Here is a 20,269-nt window from a genome sequence, read left to right on the forward strand (position 1 = left end):
CTTATTTTTTTTTTTTTTTTTAAGATCAGTACCTGAGCCAACAACTGTTGCCAATCTTCCTTTTTTTCTAAATTTTTCTCCCCACAGCCCCCCAGCACACAGCTGTATATTCTAGTTGAAAGTGCCTGTGGTCATGCTATGTGGGATGCTGCCCCAGCATGGCCCGATGAGTGGCACCGTATCCACACCTAGGATCTGAACTGGTGAAACCCTGGGCCACCAAAGCAGAGCACACAAACCCAACCACTCAGTCATGGGCTGGCCCTCCGTTTTTTAATCTGGTTGGTTGTTTTTTTGTTGTTGAGTTGTATGAATTCTTTATATAATTTGGATATTAAACCCTTATCAAATATATGATTTGCAGATATCTTCTCCCACTCCGTAGGTTTTCTTTTCATATTGTTGATGGTTTTCTTTGTTGTACAGAAGCTTTTTAGTTTGATGTAGTCCCATTTGTTTATTTTTCTTTTGTTTCCCTTGCCTGAGGAGACATATCCAGGAATATATTGCTAAGACCAATGTCAAAGAACATACTGCTTCTGTTTTCATCTAAGAGTTTTATAGTTTCAGGGATTATATTCAGGTCTTTAATCCACTTTGGGTTAATTTTTATGTATGATATAAAATAGTGGTCTAGTTTCTTTCTTTCACATGTGGCTATCCAGTTTTCCCAGTATCATTTATTGAAGAGACTTTCCTTTCTCCTTTGTATGTTCTTGGATTCTTTGTTGTAAATTAATTGTCCATAAATGTTTGGGTTTATTTCTGGGCTGTCAGTTCTGTTCCCATGTCTTTTGATTAAAAGTATTATGGATATCATGGTCCCCAGCTGTTTGCTAGAATAAAAATTAGGCAAGCCTTTTAGGGGGCAATTTGGTAATACCCATCAAAGTTGTAAATGCATATTCCCTTTGATGCAATACCCTTATGAATAATTCTCCCTAGAGATAGACTTATAAAAGTATACCAATCTATATATACAAGGATGTTCACTGAAGCATTGCTGATAATAGTAACAAACTGTGAACAACCTAAATATTCATCATGGGCAACTGCTTAAATAAATTACATTGCTTCTATACAGTAAAACAGCATACGATACCTGAAAAAAATATGGTTGATATCTATGCCCTGCTATTGAAAGGCCTCCAGGATAAATTAAACCAAAAAAGCAAGTGTCAGAAATCCAAATAGTATGAGTTGATTTATGTATGTTTTTCTTCAAATATACACACATTAATTAATACACGTAAACATAGTTTCCTAAAACTAAAAGATTTATTTTTTTCTGGAAGGATAACAGAAATATAGCACATATGATTAAGAGTAATTAATTTTGTGGAGTGGCATGGGGATGGTAGATGAAGAGGAGGTTTTTACCTTCTGTCTAATGCCTCTCTCTACTGTTGGAGTTTTCTGAGCCCATGCATGTATTCCACCTTTTTTAAATTGAGTTTTCACTTTGGTCATTTGGGTGGTGGGATTGGGCACAATATTTTTCTCTTTTAAGATTTATGCATTACATGGAACAAGTAAATGTTATTTAAAATATAACAAAACCCATGGAAAGGATTTTTTGTCCTTTTTAAGATCACACTCGATCTCTGAGGCTAGAATAATTTCTGATGTCTGTGACTGTACTTACTAATATTTTCCCTAGCCCAAACAGTAATTGAAAAAATTTCAAGCTTGTTTAAACTATGTTGTTTTATATAGAAGCAGTTATCTTAATGCCTATTTTATCTTTGATATTCCCAGTCCTTGACTGGAGGTAGGTGGAGAATGAGCACAGGCAAGATGCCTACAGTCCTAACACTTGGGCCATATGGCACAAGGACAGGATGCAAGGGACCCCCAGCAAGAACAAGCCTCTTCTAGTTCCTGCAGTGATGTATGCTTTGGGGAAGGTTAGAAAGACAGACAGCCCCAGGATCCCACCCACAGTGTTCCAGAAATACTATCTTTTATTATGGGAATATAAAAGGCACAGAGGATTGACAGTAGTGGAATACTGTCTGAGCTGGACGTTTGGAAGCCTGGGGTCAAGCCCCAGCTCTGCCACTCACCCACGACCTTGGACAAGTCACTTAACCCTCACACCACAAAGATGTGGAATGGCCACTTATCTTGGCAATAAAACAAATCAGACATAGTGATATTTGTGTTAAAAGTTCAGCCTTGCAACTTAGTCACCTAGTGTACAAAGTATCTTGCTCTCTCTTAGCAATACAAAATTGCTACAAGAGAGGTCAACTTTGAACTGAATGCTGTCAAAACAGAATAAGAGGGAACAAGCTATCTCTACTTTATTAGGTATTCTAAACTCTATCCTTAGATTAACTTAGGGCTTGAGAAGTCTTGGTGCCCTCGCCCTCATTGGTTTGGACTGCAAAATGCTTTCACTGAGGTACATTGATTTTTTTGTCCACCCTGAGCTGTAATCAAGGGCCACAATAAGAAAATCACTGTTAAGGATACATAGTTTCATTATGTTTTTCAATGTGCTTGTAAGAAAATGTCCAGATATTAAATTCTCTTTAGAATTTGCACTGGGAGAATGTTTTATCTTTTCTGCCAGCTAACTTGACTTCAGATTGTGAGATAATGCGAAGATAGTGTATACATTATACATACTCATTTTACCCTGTCTGAACCGATTTCCACATCTTTAATTTGGAGAAACTAATACTCGTTTTAATCTCCTTGGACTTTCAAACTTACGTCTCCACTTTAGGCCCTTTTACTTGAACTCTAAACCCATCTACCCATTTGTTTGCTCAACACCTGCACTAATTCATTCATTCAACAAATGTTTATCAAGCATCTACTACATGTCAGGCACTGTTCTAGGCATGGAGAATGCAGTGCAGATCAAGACAAGCCAAGTCCTTGACCTTGTGGAACTTTCAGTGCAGTAAAGGAGAAAGATAGTAAACAAGATAAAGTAAATGTGTCATGTTTCCTTTTCTGTATGTTTTTCAGATGTTTTGTTAGCGGTTACCCTGGGGATTACAATTAACATCCTAAATTTATAGCAGTCTACTTTGGATTGATACCAACTTAGCCTCAATAATGTATAAAAACTTTGCTCCTGTGCAGCTCTCTCCTTCCATTTATGTTGTTGTTCTCACAAATTGCATTTGTACATTGCATGTCCATTAACATAGATTTTAAATTATTAATTATTCTTTTATACATTATCTTTTTTTTTCCTCTTGAGGAAGATTAGCCCTGAGCTAACTACTGCCAATCCTCCTCTTTTTACTGAGGAAGACTGACCCTGAGCTAACATCCATGCCCATTTTCTTCTACTTTATACATGGGACGCCTGCCACAGCATGGCTTTTGCCAAGCAGTGCCATGTCCACATCTAGGATCTGAGAAGCGGAACGTGCGAACTTAACCACTGCGCCACCGGGCCAGCCCCCTATCCATTTATCTTTTAAATCATGTAGGAAATAAAAAGAGGAATTACCAAAAATGTAATAATATTAACATTTCTATTTACCTATGTGGTTACCTTTATCAGAATTCTTTATCGTTCTGTTATGCCTTTGAGTTACTAGGATTCTTTCGTTTCAGCCTGAAGGAATTCCTTTAGCATTTCTTGCAGGGCAAGTCTACTGACAATGAACCTCCTCAGCATTTGTTTATCTGGAAGTGTCTTCCTTTCTCCTTCGTTTATGGAGGATAGTTTTGCCAGATATAAAATTCTTAGTTGACAGTTTTCTTTCAGCACTTTCACAATGTCATCCCACTCCTTTCTGGCCTCCATGGTTTCTTTCTTTGTTTTTTTTTTAAAGATTTTATTTTTTTCCTTTTTCTCTCCAAAGCCCCCCAGTACATAGTTGTATATTCTTCATTGTGGGTCCTTCTTATTTGTGGCATGTGGGACACTGCCTCAGCGTAGTTTGATGAGCAGTGCCATGTCCCCACCCAGGATTCGAACCAATGAAACACTGGGCTGCCTGCAGCAGAGCGTGAGAACTTAACCACTCGGCCATGGGGCCAGCCCCTGGCCTCCAGGGTTTCTGATGAGAAATCTTCTGTTAATCTTGTCAAAGATCTCTTAAATGTGACAAAGCACTTCTCTCTTGCTGCTTTCAAGATTCTCTCTTTGTCCTTGGCTTCCAGTAAGCAGATTATTATGTCTCTTGGTATGGATGTCTTTGCAATGATCCTTCCTGGAGTTTGTTGAGCTTCTTGACTGTGTAGATTCATGTCTTTTATCACATTCTAGGAGTTGTCAGTCATTATTCCTTCAAATATTCTTTCTTCTCCTTTCTCTCCCCTCTTTTTCTAAGATTCCCATTATGTGTATATTGATACACTAGTATGGTGTCCCACAGCTCTCTCAGGGTCTGTTTATTTTTCATCATCCTTTGTTCTTTCTGCTCCTCAGACTGGATAATTTCAACTTGACCTATCTTTAAGTTCACTGGTTCTTCCTTCTGCCTGCTCAAATCTGCTATTGAAACCCCCTAGTTAGTCTTTCATTTCAGTTATTGTACTTTTCAGCTCTCAAATTTCTGTTTGCTTCCTTTTTATAATTTCTCTCTCTTTTAAGATTCTCTGTTTGTTAATATATCATTCCTCTAGTTTCCTTTAGCACTTTTTCCATGGATTCCTTTCACTCTGTGAGCATATTGAAGACAGTTGATTTAACGTCTTTGTGTAGTAAGTCCAATGTCTGTGTTCCTCAGGGGAAGTTTGTTAATTTCTTCTGTGAATGGGACATATTTTCTTGTTTCTCACATGCTCTGTAATCTTTTGTTGCAAACTGAACATTTTGAATATTATAATACAGTAACTCTGGAAATCAGAGTCTTCTTGCTTCTCAGGGTTTGTTTTTGTTATTTGCTGTAGGCTATCCCTGTTTGTTCAGTAACTTTTCTAAACTGTTTTTGTAAGGTCCGTATTCTTAGTCATATGTGGTCTCTGAATTCTCTGTTCTTTGTGTTCAGCTAGTGTTTTGACAGAGATTTCTTTGAATGCCAGGAGCTGAGAGAGGGAGAAGGAGGGGGCAAAAAAAAACCTTTCAGGTCTTTTCTGAGCATGTGCATGACTTTGTAAGTTCTCTGATTTATACAAGTGCTTTTGAATTCTCTGATTTCTCAAACAAACTCTCTCTAGCTTTTCCTCCCAGGCTTTTGGCACTCTATCACGTGCCTCAGTTTAATCTTTTGCCCCAGGTGACTACAGGCTTTTTGTTTGCCTTAAAAGGAGGTCCACCCTGAGTAAGTTCCAAGTTAGGTGAAACAAAGGCAGGCACCTTGCATCAGGCCTTCAGTTAGTCCCCAGGTAGTTTAGAATAGACAAACGTAGTTCTTCACAAATAGGGTCTGTTCTGTTCCCTCCAGAACCGGGACCAGCATCCCATCCTGGTAATTGGACTATAAAAATATCCTGGGGCCAGCCCAGTGGTATAGTGGTTGAGGTTGCGTGCTCTTCCTCAGCAGCCCAGGGTTTGTGGGTTCAGATCCTGGGCATGGACCTACACACCGCTCATCAAGCCATGCTGTGGTGGCATCTCACGTACAAAATAGAGGAAGATTGGCACAGATGTTAGCTCAGGGAAAATCTTCCTCAAACAAAAAAGAGGAATTTTGGCAACAGATATTAGCTCAGGGCTAATCTTCCTCACCAGAAGAAAAAAAATCACAATGCCTTCCTGACATTTTCAAATTGGCTTTCTGTTGATTCAGCATTCATCTGGTTTCTATAAACCCTTTTTTTTTTTTTTTTACAGAGTTCTGAAAAGTTGATTCTGACAGTTTTTGCTTATCTTTTTCAATGTTTCTTTGGGGTATGGGGCCCTTGGATTTACCTACTCTGCCATTCTTGCTGATGTCATTTTCCTGCCCTACTTTAAAATGTAAGTTTTAGATATGTATTTTGTTTGTCAAAACATTCTTTCTTAAACTGTAAAATATTTCCCAGTGTTAGAATTTTTAATTACAGTTGTAATCCTAATGCCATAATATTGCTGTTGGTGCACAAGGGATACTTTGCAAAGTATTTACGTATTTATAAAGCTCTTTAAAGAGCAAATGGTAAATCTCATTTTATTAGCTTGGCACAAAAATGATTAGATAAAAAATTTCATCCTTTTCGAAAGTAACTTCATTGTTGATTGAAGGAAATTATTGTGCTATTGGGACTAAATGGAGGGATGTAGACTCTTCTCCAGCTTCTCTGCTGTCTCCTTTTCATTATAATCCTTAGCTGAAGGCAGATTCTTCAAGGTGTCCATTCCGGGAGATCTGCGGGGCCTGGCCCAGTGTATCACATGAGAGGTGCTTAATCAGTATTTGTGAGATGAGCTTGAAATTGACTAGGACGTTGCTGTTGTGTTCAACAAAAGCAGGACATGTGCCTTTCCATGCTGGAAGAGTATAAACACTTTCACCCAAAGAATAATTTCTTAGGCAAGTTCCAGAAGATTGTGTTGGAGTCTGGCACCTGTTACCAAGAGCAGGTGCAATGTGGAAACACTGGAGTGGAGGTTAGAAATTAGACTGATGGTCTCTCCATAAAATAGTTTCCACTTTACAAACAGTGATTTTAAAAGGAAATATGCTTTTTCTTATGTGAGGAGCAGTGTGGTCCTATTAAGCAGTGTGTTGGAGGCAAACTTTGGATAATAATGCCTGATTTTCCTGACTGTTTTGAGTATTAAGTAAGGCCATGTATATAGAGAAACATTTGACCTGAAAGCATAACACAGTGTCAATTCCTCATAATGTAACCTCTTTACATGGGTCCTTAAAGTGGAATATGAGTTTTTACTCACTTTCCAGGCTATCGGCATTTGGTGTGACAGAAAAGCTGTTCTGGGGCAGACATGGAATGGTTGGCAAGTATGGGTGACAGGGACATGATGTGTAAGGAGTGGATGGTGATCCAGCAAGGAATTAGGCCATGGAACATGGAAATATTATTAGAAAATAATTATCTTATTCTTTTCCTTTCATTGTAGTAATTAACTTATTCACCTCCAAATAATGAGAAATCAATGTACAAGTTCTGTGCCCTTGACATAGAGCTTAGATCCCAAGAAAAAGGAATATATTTCCAGATGATGAATAGACAAAATGTATGTAGCAACTTTACTGAAGTAACTGGGCCTTCTTTGCCTATTTTCATGCCTTCACCCTTTAAATGTGTTATCCAGACTCTAAAGGATCCCAGCACTGGTTTCCCTAACATCAGGATAATTCCACCACTTGGAGGAATGAGAGAAAGCTCCCTTGTCTTTGGGGATTTTTTTAAAAAAAAGGCAGGTCGGGGAGGAGGCCAGCCCTATGGCCTAGTGATTAAGTTCAGCACACTCCATTTTGGTGGCCCAGGTTCAGTTCCCAAGCACGAACCTACACCACTCATCAGCAGCCATGCTGTGGCAGCGACCCACATACAAAAAAGAGGATGATTGGCACAGATGTTAGTTCAGGGTGACTCTTCCTCAGCATCAGTAAATAAATAAATAAAATTGTTTTTAAAAATGGAGGATGAGAAATACCTTGTTTAGAGCAGAGAAGTCTCTGAACCAGTACCTATTCAATGAAAGATCTGAAATTAAATTATCTTAGATTTTGAAGGTGGAAAGCTGTTCTCATACCATAGGTTTCATGTGCATGTGCGTAAGGTTAAAAAAAAATCCAATACCATCACGTAACTTAGTTTTAACCCTGAAGAGGAAATTCTAGTGTTTTCAAGGTTCGTAGATAAGACACTCACAGAGTGATGTGTTGCTTGTGGCTTTTGAATCCACAAATAAGCATATTATGATTGGACCAGAGACTTTTTGATATGTCCATATTAATTGTGATTATTTAAACTGATTATCTCATTAGATGAGAAAAATATAATAATAAGTGGGATGTTAGCTTTGCTTTCACCTTCCGTTGGCTAATTCCTCCTCTTCTTCAGATGTCAGTGTGAAAAAAAAGACAATTCCCCACCCCTGCCCACGTCCATCCCCACATCCCTAACCCCACCCTCTCTCATACTATGAGCATCCTCCTGTTTCACACTCTCATAGCTCCTTGACCATCAATAGCACTGACCATGACTGCCATTAGTTAAAATTTTGTGTATAAATTGTCTAATAAGGTTTTTCCCTCAATATGCTTCATGCTTCAAGAAATAGTGATATCGTTAGAAAAGGGTGTTAAAGTATACAAAACCCAAAATCTATTTTCTTACATAAAAAGCTCATTTTATTTGCAGCAAATTTATAAGTACATATTAAGATTCTGTTAGCACTCTACTCAATAATAATAATCCCTTCCATTTGTGTGGTGCTTTGTAGTTTGCAAGACACTATATTATCTTCCTTAATTCCTCTGAGGTGGGTAATATCTCATTTATTTTACAGATAAGAAACTGAGGCTCAGAGAGGTTGAGTGACTTACAGAGAGTCATGGAGCCCAGTACCTGGCAGAATGAGGGCTCCCATCCAGCCCCAATTGTTTTCTCTGTCGCAGCTGCATCTCTTAGGAGTGGTCTAGCTCAGCATGCATGTAAATATTTATAAACATTATGTCATTGTTCTGAACTAGTGTATCTTACTATGTTGACTGTTTTATGACAGTGGAGCTATGTAGCAAAGTGGACATTTGCAGAAGTTCAGTCTACAGCAGTTTAATATTCCCTCTGCTTTGAAATTTTCATCCTTTGCTAACAAAGTACTTCTGTAACAATAAAAAAAGAAAATAGTTTCCTATTGTTATCTAAGTGTTCTTGTCCCATGTTTCGCACACCTGGAGTTACTTTTGTGAGCTTGCCTTTCTTCTCACAGTGAAATCACAGCGCTGCTGCTTATTTGAACATTTGGTCATCTGACACCTAATAATAAAAAATCCCTTGGCCCTATAACGGAGTTTCATCTTTCTTAATGTTTAAAAACGTTTAGAAATTATTTTATTTTTTAAACAAAAATCACAGCAGAATTAAATAAGCATTTCCCTTGGGAGATGAAGGCTGAAATTTGAAAGGAAATCACTACTAACTTTAGGCCAATAAAAAAGTTTCATGAAGACGATTTTTTCACATTCATTTTTTTAATGCAATGCTAAAATGAGGGAATGTCCTGTAAAACAAGCCCAAAGCACTCTTTGTACCTAGCTGAAAATTGCTTTTGTGGCCTTTGACATATCAAGGGACTTTGCTATTATAACGCAAGCCTAAGAAGAAATCTTCTCAACCTTCTAAAAATTTAAACATAAGAAACTGTTTTTGTCTGTGCAAGGACTCTGATTCTTTCACACGCAATTTCCAAAATCACAGCACACATTGTCCAAAAAACATTTGTACTAATTGTTTTCATTATGAAATTTGAGTTATCATTCCCGAAAGCATAAAATGTAAATGAAATTTTTTTCCTTTTATCCAAAGCTTAAGAGACCAGTAAAATTTTTGTATAGTACGGGGTGTCGGGTAGTGGGTAAAGGAGAAACAGTTGTTATAATTTTAAAGGATAACGCTCGGAGAAAAAAGATCTATGGGAAAACTAATTTTATCCAAGTGTGTATATATTTATTTACTAATGTTTTTAGTGATCACTATATCAAAAGTGCGAAGGGAATGCAATGAGATTTTCCAAGAAGTTTCTTGCATTATCTACATCTCTCCTTTTAAAATACGGTCTATGGACTGATGCTACTCCATAAAATGTACCAGGATGCAGCAGGATAAATACAGAAGTGAAGAGTAAGCGTTTAAGAAACTGATAGCAATTTAACATTGCTGCAACATCCAAGTGCGTGATTGTGTGTTTTACAAAAGCATAGCTTTATCTATGAAGGACTAGAAAACAAAAAGCAAACCAGATCTTTCATCACATGATATTAGAAGCTCTGGGGGAGCTCGAGGTCCACATACTTTTTCATTAAAGACTCCGATAGTGAATATTTTAGGCTTTGTGGGGCATACTCAGAGTCCCAACTACTCAGCTCTGTGGCACACGAGTACCATAGACAGTATCAAACAAATGAGTGTGGTATGTGCCAATTAAACTTTATTTATAGACATTGAAATTTGAATTTCATCTAATTTTCACATGTCTCAAAATACTATCATTATTTGATTTTTTTTTTCCTCAACCATTTAAAAGTGTAAAAACCATTCTTAGCTCCTGCGGGCTGTACACAAACAGGCAGTGGGCTGGGTTTGGACCCCGGGCCCAGCTTGCTGACCCCTGAGCCCCGTCACCGGTCCAGCAGTCTTCAGTGACAGATGCTGTTGTTTCTTCGTGCCAGCATTCCGCTCTGTCTCTGTGATTTTAATTGCTACTTGCTTTCACTCTGCAGTCTGGGTTATTATTCAAGAATACCTCAGAGCGCTCATAATGCTTAGAACATTATGTTTAATAAAGTCCAGAAGGAAAATGTTCCAAGTATCACTGTGGGAATAAGTCTTAGGATTCCCCGTGACCTACCGGCTTACATGAACTTTGCTTAAAAAGAAATCTAAGAGTAGGATGGAAGATGTCTTTTTCCGGTGCGTAAGCATAACAGTGGATTATTTTAATTTGTTGCCTGGGATGGGTAATGATAGAGCATGAGTTGAAATCTTGCTTGTTCTTATCCTGAAATGGAGAAGTACTCTGTTTTGATGTTAATCAAATGACAAAAAGCTGTGAGTCGGTTGTGTGAGCTTAGCATCCAAAATAGAGAATTGCTCAGAATCCCCGCTTTGTCTCAGGTCCTTTTTCTCTCATACTGTTAACAGAAACCCAGACCCTAGCTCCTCCCACAGCAAACCAACCATCAGAAAGCCATCATCATATTGCTCCTCTCGGAAATCTCCATTTGGCTTATTAGAAGTGTTTTGTTCCTCACTATCTTGAGCGCTATGTACTATTATATGTTTGAGTACTACATAATTTTATTACCCGGCAGATCTTTCATATAATCATCACATTATAACATTCATGTTACATGGTTATTATGGTTTTACTTATTAATTTTTTACATTAAAGTAGCACATTTTTCTCCACCTCACTTAAAGTTTGCCACCAAATTGCATATGGACTGAGCAAGCCACTATGTGACCACATGGACACTGAGCAACGGCACTTATCATTTTTATTATTCGTTTGTTAGTCTTTAGTCCTGAGTTAACGTTGTTGGGGTTTTTTCACTCTTCACATATGCAGCAATCTTTTGGAAAGAGAGTTACTTGTAGTATTTCAAACTTGTGGAAACCTTTCATCAAGTTGAGAAAGTTCAGTGTTCTGAGCTAATATGATAGAATCTCCTGTCAGAGTGTATGCTCCTTTTTTGTTCTATTTCAAAATACAAGAAGTTAACTTTTGTATGCATGCCATGGCATTTTTGGACTAAGTCAAGCCCTCCAAAAAAGTGAGAACTATGAAACAAACCAGTGTTCAAGGAGACATATCCTTGGAATAGGAGCAAGCCCATTAATGCTGTATTTTGAGTAAAGTGGGTTTGATTATATGCATGCTCTCTTCCATGTCAGCATTTTAAGTGAGGAAGAAACTATATCTCCTGATATTTGAGAACAAACTGCAAAAGCTGGTTCCCTGATTGTATTATAAATGCATAAAAAGATCCATTTTCAAAAGCAGTAACTTTTTTTTTTTTTAAGATTTTATTTTTCCTCCCAAAGTCCCCTGGTACATAGTTGTGTATTTTTAGTTGTGGATCCTTCAGCTGTGGCCTGTGGGACGCTGCCTCAACATGGCTTGATGAGCAGTGCCATGTCCGCGCCCAGGATTCGAACCAGCAAAACTCTGGGCTGCCGAAGCAGAGCTCTCGAACTTTTAACCACTTGGCCACGGGGCCGGCCCCTAACGCAGTAACTTTTTAAATGGACAATTTCCTATTTATCATTTGAAAATCAAAGTCAGCTACCATTGTAAGTGCTTTCTTCATTAGTCATATTTAATTACATAATGTCTTATTCTTTATTATTTTAGTGTATTCGTGGATCACATACCTTGTTCTGTAGAAATTTGTATATTGAGGAGAGTTCTGGTTACATAGCTAGTCTGTGAACAGCATGAAGTGCAGGGCACTGACTGTAGTTAGAAATTTAGAGTCCTCTACCATGCTGTATCCAGTGGGAATTAAATTATTAAATTGTTGCTTTGCATTTATTGAGGGTTATTCATCCAACTAATGTTTGTCAAGCACCTTCTATATGGCAGGTGTTATGTAGCTCTAAGTATTTAGCAAGATTTTTTTTTGTATTATAAATTTTTTTTCTTTGAGTATTATTTGCAATCTGAGACACTTCCAAACTTAAAGAAAAACTTTAAAACTAACGAGCCAATTCTCTTCAGAATGGTGGTAAAAGAGAGTTGGGGAGCAGGGTTTATATGTGTGCGGTTTTGTAAATGTCCTAGAGCTCCAGGCTGTGTTCCTTTATGTCCCAGTAAGATGTCTCGTTAAGACCTTTAGCCTCGTACTTCTCAGTGATCCAAGTTCTGATCAATGTGAGAAAATAGTGAATGGGCATAATTGTGGCTCATTTGATGTGAATATTACCTATTCTGTGCTACTAGAAAAGTATTTTAGCAAGTGTGTGACCTTTAGTTAATGAAAAAATGTAAAACTATATAGAAAGAAATTAACTCTCAATTGTTCTCAATAAAAATGTGTGTACTAGGAATTAAGAACTCTATTTTAGTAACTGTAGCTGCTTTGGAAATCTATTAGGTAAGGCTCCAACAGCATAAACTAATACTTTTGTACTATCAGATTGCTTCTAGGTATCTCTTTTATATTCACTGATAAGAGTAGTGCATAGGCCTGAATTTCTACTGCTTCTCTCCAGGAGAGGCCTTATTAGGCGAAGACCAGATCTATGACCCTACAAAACAGACATCGGGGCAAGTTTTACAAAACCTTTCCGTTTATTTTTACTGTTTACTTGTATAGGGAGTCTTATATAAAGCCAAAAGAACCATAAAACATTGTTTTTATAAATGATGGCAGGAGTTAGGTGGGGAGAAGTTCAGTAATGTTTGTTAAGGGAGCTACTATTAAGTTTGAGTTCTGTGTCAATGCTGTTAGTGGTTTGTCGTGATCTGTCCTCCATTCTGAATTGCCTTAATGTCTCTGTCATTACCTTATGCGTTCGCTGTTATTTTCTCAAATTTCCAGGGTTTTTTGGAATGTCACTAATACTCTCACCTCTGCCTATCCTGCTTCTTTTCTCATTTGTCTATTAGTTCTGCCATAGAATTGTTTTGTTGATTGTTTCCTTACTTCTGCCATCTCCCTTTTTTTTTCATTCCTTTAACTTATCTCATTACTGATATGTCATTTAATTCATACTTTCTTTAGTCATGTATTCTAAAAGTGCTCATGGAGATGGGGAGAGAGGGGCTATATTTTCTTCCAAGGTAGATTCTTCCTTGTCACCCCTCCCTCTTTCTTTCCTTCTCTCTTTGTTCAGTAGTCCTGCTTACTTGTCATACCCTCTTCTGTTTGTTAGACTTCAGTTTAATTGGAACGATTCAGTTAAGAACTTCTCTTTGCTCCATAGTGATGGTGAGTTGTCCTTGTTTTCCTTTTTTACCTTCTCTGATTAGACCTTGGTGCCTTGTCCCTGGAGCTTCCTTCAGATGAGGATTTGAGGACCTGAGACCACATGCTGGGGAAGGGGTGGAGTGAGTTGAGCTGGGGTTTGTGCAGGTGGCTGTAGGCTCTGGACTTCGCTCTTCCTCAGTAATTGCGTGACATGCCCTGCAGCAAGCTTGGCTGTAGTATTCACAGATGTATCTCTAGAGGAGAGAGGATATGGGGGTTTGTCCTCTCTGGTTCTGGATTATTCCTACAATTTAAGGAGGTCTTAGCAAGGCTTTTTTTGTTTTTGTTTTTGTTTTTTACCGAGAAGGTCAGCCCCCAGTGTTTCCTTCCCTTGCCAAACCCTACTTACCTCCAGCAGGTGTCCCTATCCTTTCCCAACTAATGGAGAAAAGGGGAAACCTGTGTGCTTTCACAGTGGCGTATGGATCACAGAGGAGCAAAGGAACTTCACTAGGGGTTCTTCTCCCCCTCATTCTCTCCCACACCCAAAACACACACACACACACGCTTATTCAGATCTTATTTTTTCTTCTCTTTGGCTAAACCCTTGTTTACTGCTTGAGATACAGTAAACTCTGATAAACTAGTGCACCTGTCTTAACACAATTGGCAATTGGCTATCCTCTTTCCTCCAGCCCAGCCCTTGTCCTTATTTCATTAACTTTACAATAACGAGATCCCACATACGTAATTGAATTTGTTAGACTCCTACATGTAGTGTTATAATGACGTTGGGCTGTAATTAATTAGCTTTGCTTGATTATGACTCATATCTCTTTTCTTCTCCTCCTTTCCTCCCAGGCATGGAAAACCAAAACGGTGAGTCCTGATTGCTTTTCTGTGTCTGAGGAGATCCTATGATGGCAGGGAGGCGCTTTTACTCAGGATGGATTTTTCCATCTTTTCCCCAAGTTGCCTAAATACCACTTCAGATCTATTTCCCAAAATTGGGGGCTGTTGATGATAGTTTTTAGGATTTTGTCCACCTAACTTTCCCATATCCAACCCAATCCTTTCTTTTCTTGCAATTCTTGTACTCTTAGGCACCACTGTCAAAGATGATGGTGTTTCCTTTAACTTGGTTGGTTTCTGTTAACGTTTTTTACTTTATTTTAAATAGTAGTTTTAAGTTTATTCCATTAGGCTTTAGGGGAAAGATTCTATAATCTGACTTTATTCTGCCATCTTAGCCAGGAAGTTCTGTGCTAGGCACTTCACATATATTATCATATTTAATATTTACAATGCCTCTTTAATATACTATAGCTGATATTATCTCTGATTCACACAGGAGGACACTAAGGTTGGAAAGAGTGAAGTTTCCCAATGTCATTCAGCTAGAGGTGGAAGATCAGGGTCAAAAGCAGGCTTGTTTGTCTCCAAAGCCTATGGTTTTCTCCCTTCCACACTGCCTTCTCACGCTGCTGTCTGATGCTGAGTACATCAGTAACCCTTCTCTGGGCTTTACTTACTGCATCTGCAAAATGAGGGAGCTGGCCTCTAAGGTCCTTCCCAGCTCTAAACTTCTGTGTTTATGATCAGTGGAACAAGAAGACTACATTTTACTTTAACGTAAATTTATTTGACTTTACATTTAATAGGAATGGCCATATATTTCAAGTTTAAATATATATTTACATATTTCTGCAGTCGGGAATTTTAGATTATGTAAACCTTTTTGTTTTCTCAACTCATTTTTCAGGTGCTTTGGAATTTCTCTGCTGTTCTTTTTAACGTATGGCATTTGCAATAGCAAAGTTGGAAATTTTTATTCAAATTGTAATTTTTTTCCTATATTATTCTGTGTCTGTTTAATATTTCTCAGTGTGCTGAGAATGCCTGAATCCAAGGTACTTTGAGGCAGTGAAGCGAAGCAAAATAAAATAATCCATTTGGAGATTAAACCTCCAACCTCGACCTAAAGAGAGTTAACTAACCACGGATTACATTAAAGAGACTACAAATCCCTGCTTCTAAGAGTTTATAATCTAAAAGATAAACTGACTGATATCAGTGTATGTCTAACTCACGTGTGGGTACTCAGTAAACAGCAAATATGTCTGTTCACAGCTGCAAAGTAATCATGGTGCAGAAGCTAGGATTACTGTGGAAAGAGTGGTGATCTGTTAGCACAGGAAGTGGAGAACGTGGGAGACAACGGTGGACAGAATGGAGTGGCTTAGAGGGGAGGTCACGCTTAGTCTGTGACGAGGCAGGGCTTTGAAGATGAGTGAGTCAAGGAGAGAGCTGACCCACATTTCCTTGACCACTCCCAGGCCTCTTCCACCGTCAAGTCCTGTCCAGCCCTGGGTCCACAAGACAGCAGCCTCTCTGAGCTGTTGGCGAGGAGTCAACATTCAACATGTGTCTCTCACCCCTTCCTTTCCGAGAACCAATTCCATCCCTAAGAAGGGATCCACAGAAGTATCGAACTCGCCTCAGCCTTTCTCTGAATAATGTAATTAATTAGGCTATTTCTAACTGTGCTTTTCTCATCTCCATTTTGTTGATCTGATAGTCTTTGAGCCCCTTATATTTGCCAGACACTTTGCTAGGCCTTAGGTAAACCGTGAGGACCAAAAGAAATAGTACCTGAGCTGAAGAATTCCTTGTAGGTGAATGAGAAAATTAAAAAGTCTAGAGGGAATAGAAATAGTAAGAACAGAAATCACAGAAAAGAAGGCGGTACTGGGAGAGAAAAGAGCTGAGGGCGCAGTGGGGAGCTACTCACTGGTGATAAGGTCATTTCTCTATTTTATCCTTTTCCTCATATTCCAAATCTCTTGCTCAAACTATTTGACCACTCCCTTCTGGACTTTTCTTAAAGCCTCATATCTAGGCTATCTGTCTGTGGAATTGATAGTATTTTTAAACTCCTTTTAGTTAAAACCCAAGTATTTGTTCAAGCTCTGTTACTGTTTGCTCTGTGCCAGACATGGTGGCGTTTCCTGTAAGATCCCTGTGAGGATTTTAGCTATTTTCTCTCCTTCTGTCCTAGTTCTGCTGATTCCTCCCTCATGACGTTTATCTCCCGTAACCCACATACCGCAGGACCAGGAGTCAGGGTAGCTGTCTTCCTTTTCCCCTACTGCCACATCCAGACCATTTCTCTTCCAATCAAAAATCCCAGTTCCTTTGTGTCATAAGCTCTCATACTAGTCTACCTGCTGCCCTCCTGGTGCATTTCCCACAACTTCCTGTTCATTCTGCCCGTCAGTCACTGATGCTTTTAAGCACCTGGTGTCACTCATCCTCTTCCCATGTCTCAGTCTGTCATTAATGAAACTCCAGCCTCCAGGTAGAAAATTCATCCAGCTCCCTGGACCCTCAGTTCCTTGAGCTCCTTTCTTCTAACACTCTTTCCTTCATTCTACCTCAGCCACCCTGTCTGAGGCCATTCTCTACTAGACATTTTCATTCATTAAGAGTAGCTGCTCCAAGGGCTGGCCCCCTGGCCTAGTGGTTAGGTTGGGCATATTCCACTTTGGTGGCCTGGGTTTGGTTCCCGAGTACAGACCTACACCACTCGTCAGCAGCCATGCTGTGGCGGTGACCCACATACGAAATAGAGGAGGATTGGCACAGATGTCAGCTCAGAGCAGATCTTCCTCAGCAAAAGAAAAAAAAAGCTGCTCCACCTGTAAAACCTCATTTTCAAGCACTATAACTTTGACAATCACATCCTATCTTTTCAACTTGCTTACTCCACACCTGCATCTGAATAGCTGAGCATGACAGGAGGAAAAATCAACAACAGTCCTGACTGGCCTCTCATCAAATTAATAACCATGAGCCTCAAGTAGCCCCGAATTTCCTGGCAATCTTACTGTGTTTATCTGGTCAGTTCTCTGGGAAAGACTAGTTCACACTTTCTTTCCTGTCACAATCCTCCAGTGTCCCTGCCTGCTTCTCAGTGGATCACTTTGCTTTCTGTTTCACTGAGGAAATAGAAACCATCAGAAAAGAACCTTCGTCTTCCTGTGACCAAATCTACTAGCCTGCTTTCCCCACTGCCTTACTTTGTGTTGCTTTTCCTTTCACCTACTGAACTTATACTTCATTTTTGGCATCGTCAGTTTTTACTCCTCTCTAGTGGAACGTTCCAGTCAAGATACAAACATGCTATTATCTGGCCTACTAAAAATTTTTTAAAATTTCTTTTCCACCCCTCTGTCCCCAATCCAACCAACTCCTTTCTCAACTCTGCAAGCACACCTTTATAGTAAAACCCTTGGGAAGAATATTTATTCTTCATTTGCTGCGTCCATTTCCTCACCTCTCATTCCCGCTTCAAGCCACACCAATCAGTCATCTTATGACTTGACTCAGCAGTCCACAGTAGATCCATCCTTTCCTAAAGCACTTTCTGCACTTGGAAATGTTGGAATGCAGGCCTCATTTCTTGGACCTCTTCTCCTTCTACACTCATATCCTAGGTGATCTCATTTTTCCTACAGTTTTAAATACACTGATGACTCCTGTGCACTGGTGATTCCTACATTTGTATCTCTAGCTAAACCTCTCCACTGAGCTCCAGACTGTTCCTGTGCTTCTTCAGCATCCCTACTGGGATGTTTCACAGTATCTTACATTTAAGGCCAAAAGATTTCTGGACTTTCCCCACCTCACCCCCACCCAAACCCAACTCCCCTTCCAGTGTTTTCCATCTCAGTAAAAGTAGCGTCCTTTCTGTATCTCCCTCCCTCATTTACCCAAATCCCAGGCACCAGTTTCTCTTTATTTTCAAAATATATCCCAAACGCATCTACAATATCACCATCCTCATCCAAGCCACCATTCCTACCTGTGAATTCTTGTAACTGCTTCCTACCTGGTCTCTCTGCTTCCTCTCTTGCCCTCCTGCATTAACCCAGAAGGCCATGATCTTTAAGCATGTAAATCAGATCGTGCCACTTCCCTTGATCCAGGCCTGAGGTGATCTAGCCCTGCCTAGCTCTCTGACTTCTTCTTTCTAGCTTTCTGCATCATTTGTTAAATTCCAGTTACATTGACCCCTCTGCCAACATATGTTTTGTTTGATTTCTAGGGTAAGACAAAATTTTATTTTAGTAAGAAGAAAAACCCACCTTAAAGGAACACTCTTAACTTAATCTTCCTGTGAATATCTCGCTCAGTCTTGCTCAGGTTTTTGCTCAGGTGTCACCTCCTCGAAGAAGGCTTCCTTGATACCCTCTCTAAAATAGCTGTCCCAGGGACCAGCCCCATGGTGTACTGGTTAAGCTTGGCGCACTCCACTTCAGCGGCCCGGGTTCACAGGTTTGAATCCCAGGTGTGGACCTATACCACTCATCAGCTGTGCTGTGGTGGTGACCCACATATAAAGTAGAGGAAGGTTGGCACAGATGTTAGCTCAGGGCTAATCTTCCTCAAGCAAAAAACAAGGAGGATTGGCAACAGATGTTAGCTCAAGGCTAATCTTCCTCAGTAATCAATCAATCAAATATAAAATTAAAAAAATAATAAAATAGTTGTCTCAGCCACTCCTGCCTCCAAAAGTGCTCTACTTTCTTATTGTGCTTTAATTTTCTTCGGAGTACTTATCATCTGAAATTATATTTTATGTATGTTCCTTTTTAAAAGTGATGTACTCGCATACCTTTAGCACCCCATTAGAATGTTATCTCCAGGGTAGCAGGGACCCTCTTTGTCTTACGGCTGCACCGTGTCCCCAGTACTTGAAACAGTGCTGTCACACAAAAGGTCTCAATGAGTCTTTATTTAGAGAATTAGTAATTCTATCTTCTCCCACTTAAAAATTTTTTCTTAAAAATAGGCTATGATATACTGGAATCACAAACACCCCAAAATTCTAATGTCTTAAAGCAACAAAAGTTTCTTTTTCCTTCATACTACCTTCTCATCACAGACGGACAGGAGAGACCATTTGTTCTTCTGTAATCACACAGAGACGCAGACTGAGAGAGCAACCACCATCTTTTTTCTATTTTTTTTTTTCCTTCTTCTGCCCAAAACCTCCCAGTACATATTTGTATATTTTAGTTGTGGGTACTTCTGGTTGTGGCATGCGGGACACTGCCTTAGCATGGCTTGATGAGTGCTGCTTGGTCTGTGCCCAGGATCCAAACCAGCAGAACCCTGGGCCATCCAAGCAGAGCACACAAACTTAACCACTCAGCCATGGGCCGGCCCCAGTGGCTGCCATCTTGAACACTGCCATTTATAATGGCAGAAAAGAAGACAGCTGGGGTGGGGATAGGGGTCTTTAATTAAATCCTCCACTTACCACTTCCACTTACAAGTTCTTAGTGAGTACTGGGCATAGAGTCCCATCCAGCTACAAGGAACCAGGCGGTCTGTCCTACCAGGTGTCCAGAGGCAGAGAGCCAGAAATTTGAGGGAATAGCAGTGACTACCACCACAGTCGTATTACAGAAAATCTGAAAGCTAGAAAAAGAGGAAAAGCCCATTCATTGCCTTCTCATCTTGATATAACCCCAATAATCATTTTTAGGTATTCCCTGTCCTTATTTTTAAATGTTACGTATATATTTTTTTCTCTTTAGATTATGAAATCTATAATTTACGCATAAAATAACGTAACAGACTCTACAGTCTTAATAAATGTTGATATTTTGCCATATTTATTTCATAGCTCAGTTATTTTTTAAATAGAAACTTTATAAATAACTATTTGATTCCGTTCCCCTCCCTACCTTCTAAGTGGT

The 20,269-nt window shown here is 39.3% G+C and overlaps 1 protein-coding gene across 10 annotated transcripts in view; it reads left to right on the forward strand.

Annotated features, from left to right (window-relative positions):
* The window catches only part of ARL15 (ADP ribosylation factor like GTPase 15), a 401,584-nt gene that overhangs the window by 334,163 nt on the left and 47,152 nt on the right, over positions 1-20,269 (forward strand). Inside the window, exons 5-6 of one of the 10 annotated variants that reach the window (XM_070246274.1) lie at positions 5,750-5,875; positions 8,378-8,731. The exons of 8 other annotated variants lie outside the window; for them this stretch is intronic. In XM_070246274.1, coding sequence (XP_070102375.1) covers positions 5,750-5,848 — 99 coding nt within the window. In that variant the 3' untranslated portion in view covers positions 5,849-5,875; positions 8,378-8,731. Of the gene's footprint in view, positions 1-5,749; positions 5,876-8,377; positions 8,732-20,269 lie in introns of those variants that run through there. One more of the 10 variants, XM_070246273.1, reaches the window with a different exon arrangement.

This window comes from Equus caballus, chromosome 21, assembly GCF_041296265.1.
Source record: "Equus caballus isolate H_3958 breed thoroughbred chromosome 21, TB-T2T, whole genome shotgun sequence".
Lineage (NCBI taxonomy): Eukaryota > Metazoa > Chordata > Mammalia > Perissodactyla > Equidae > Equus > Equus caballus.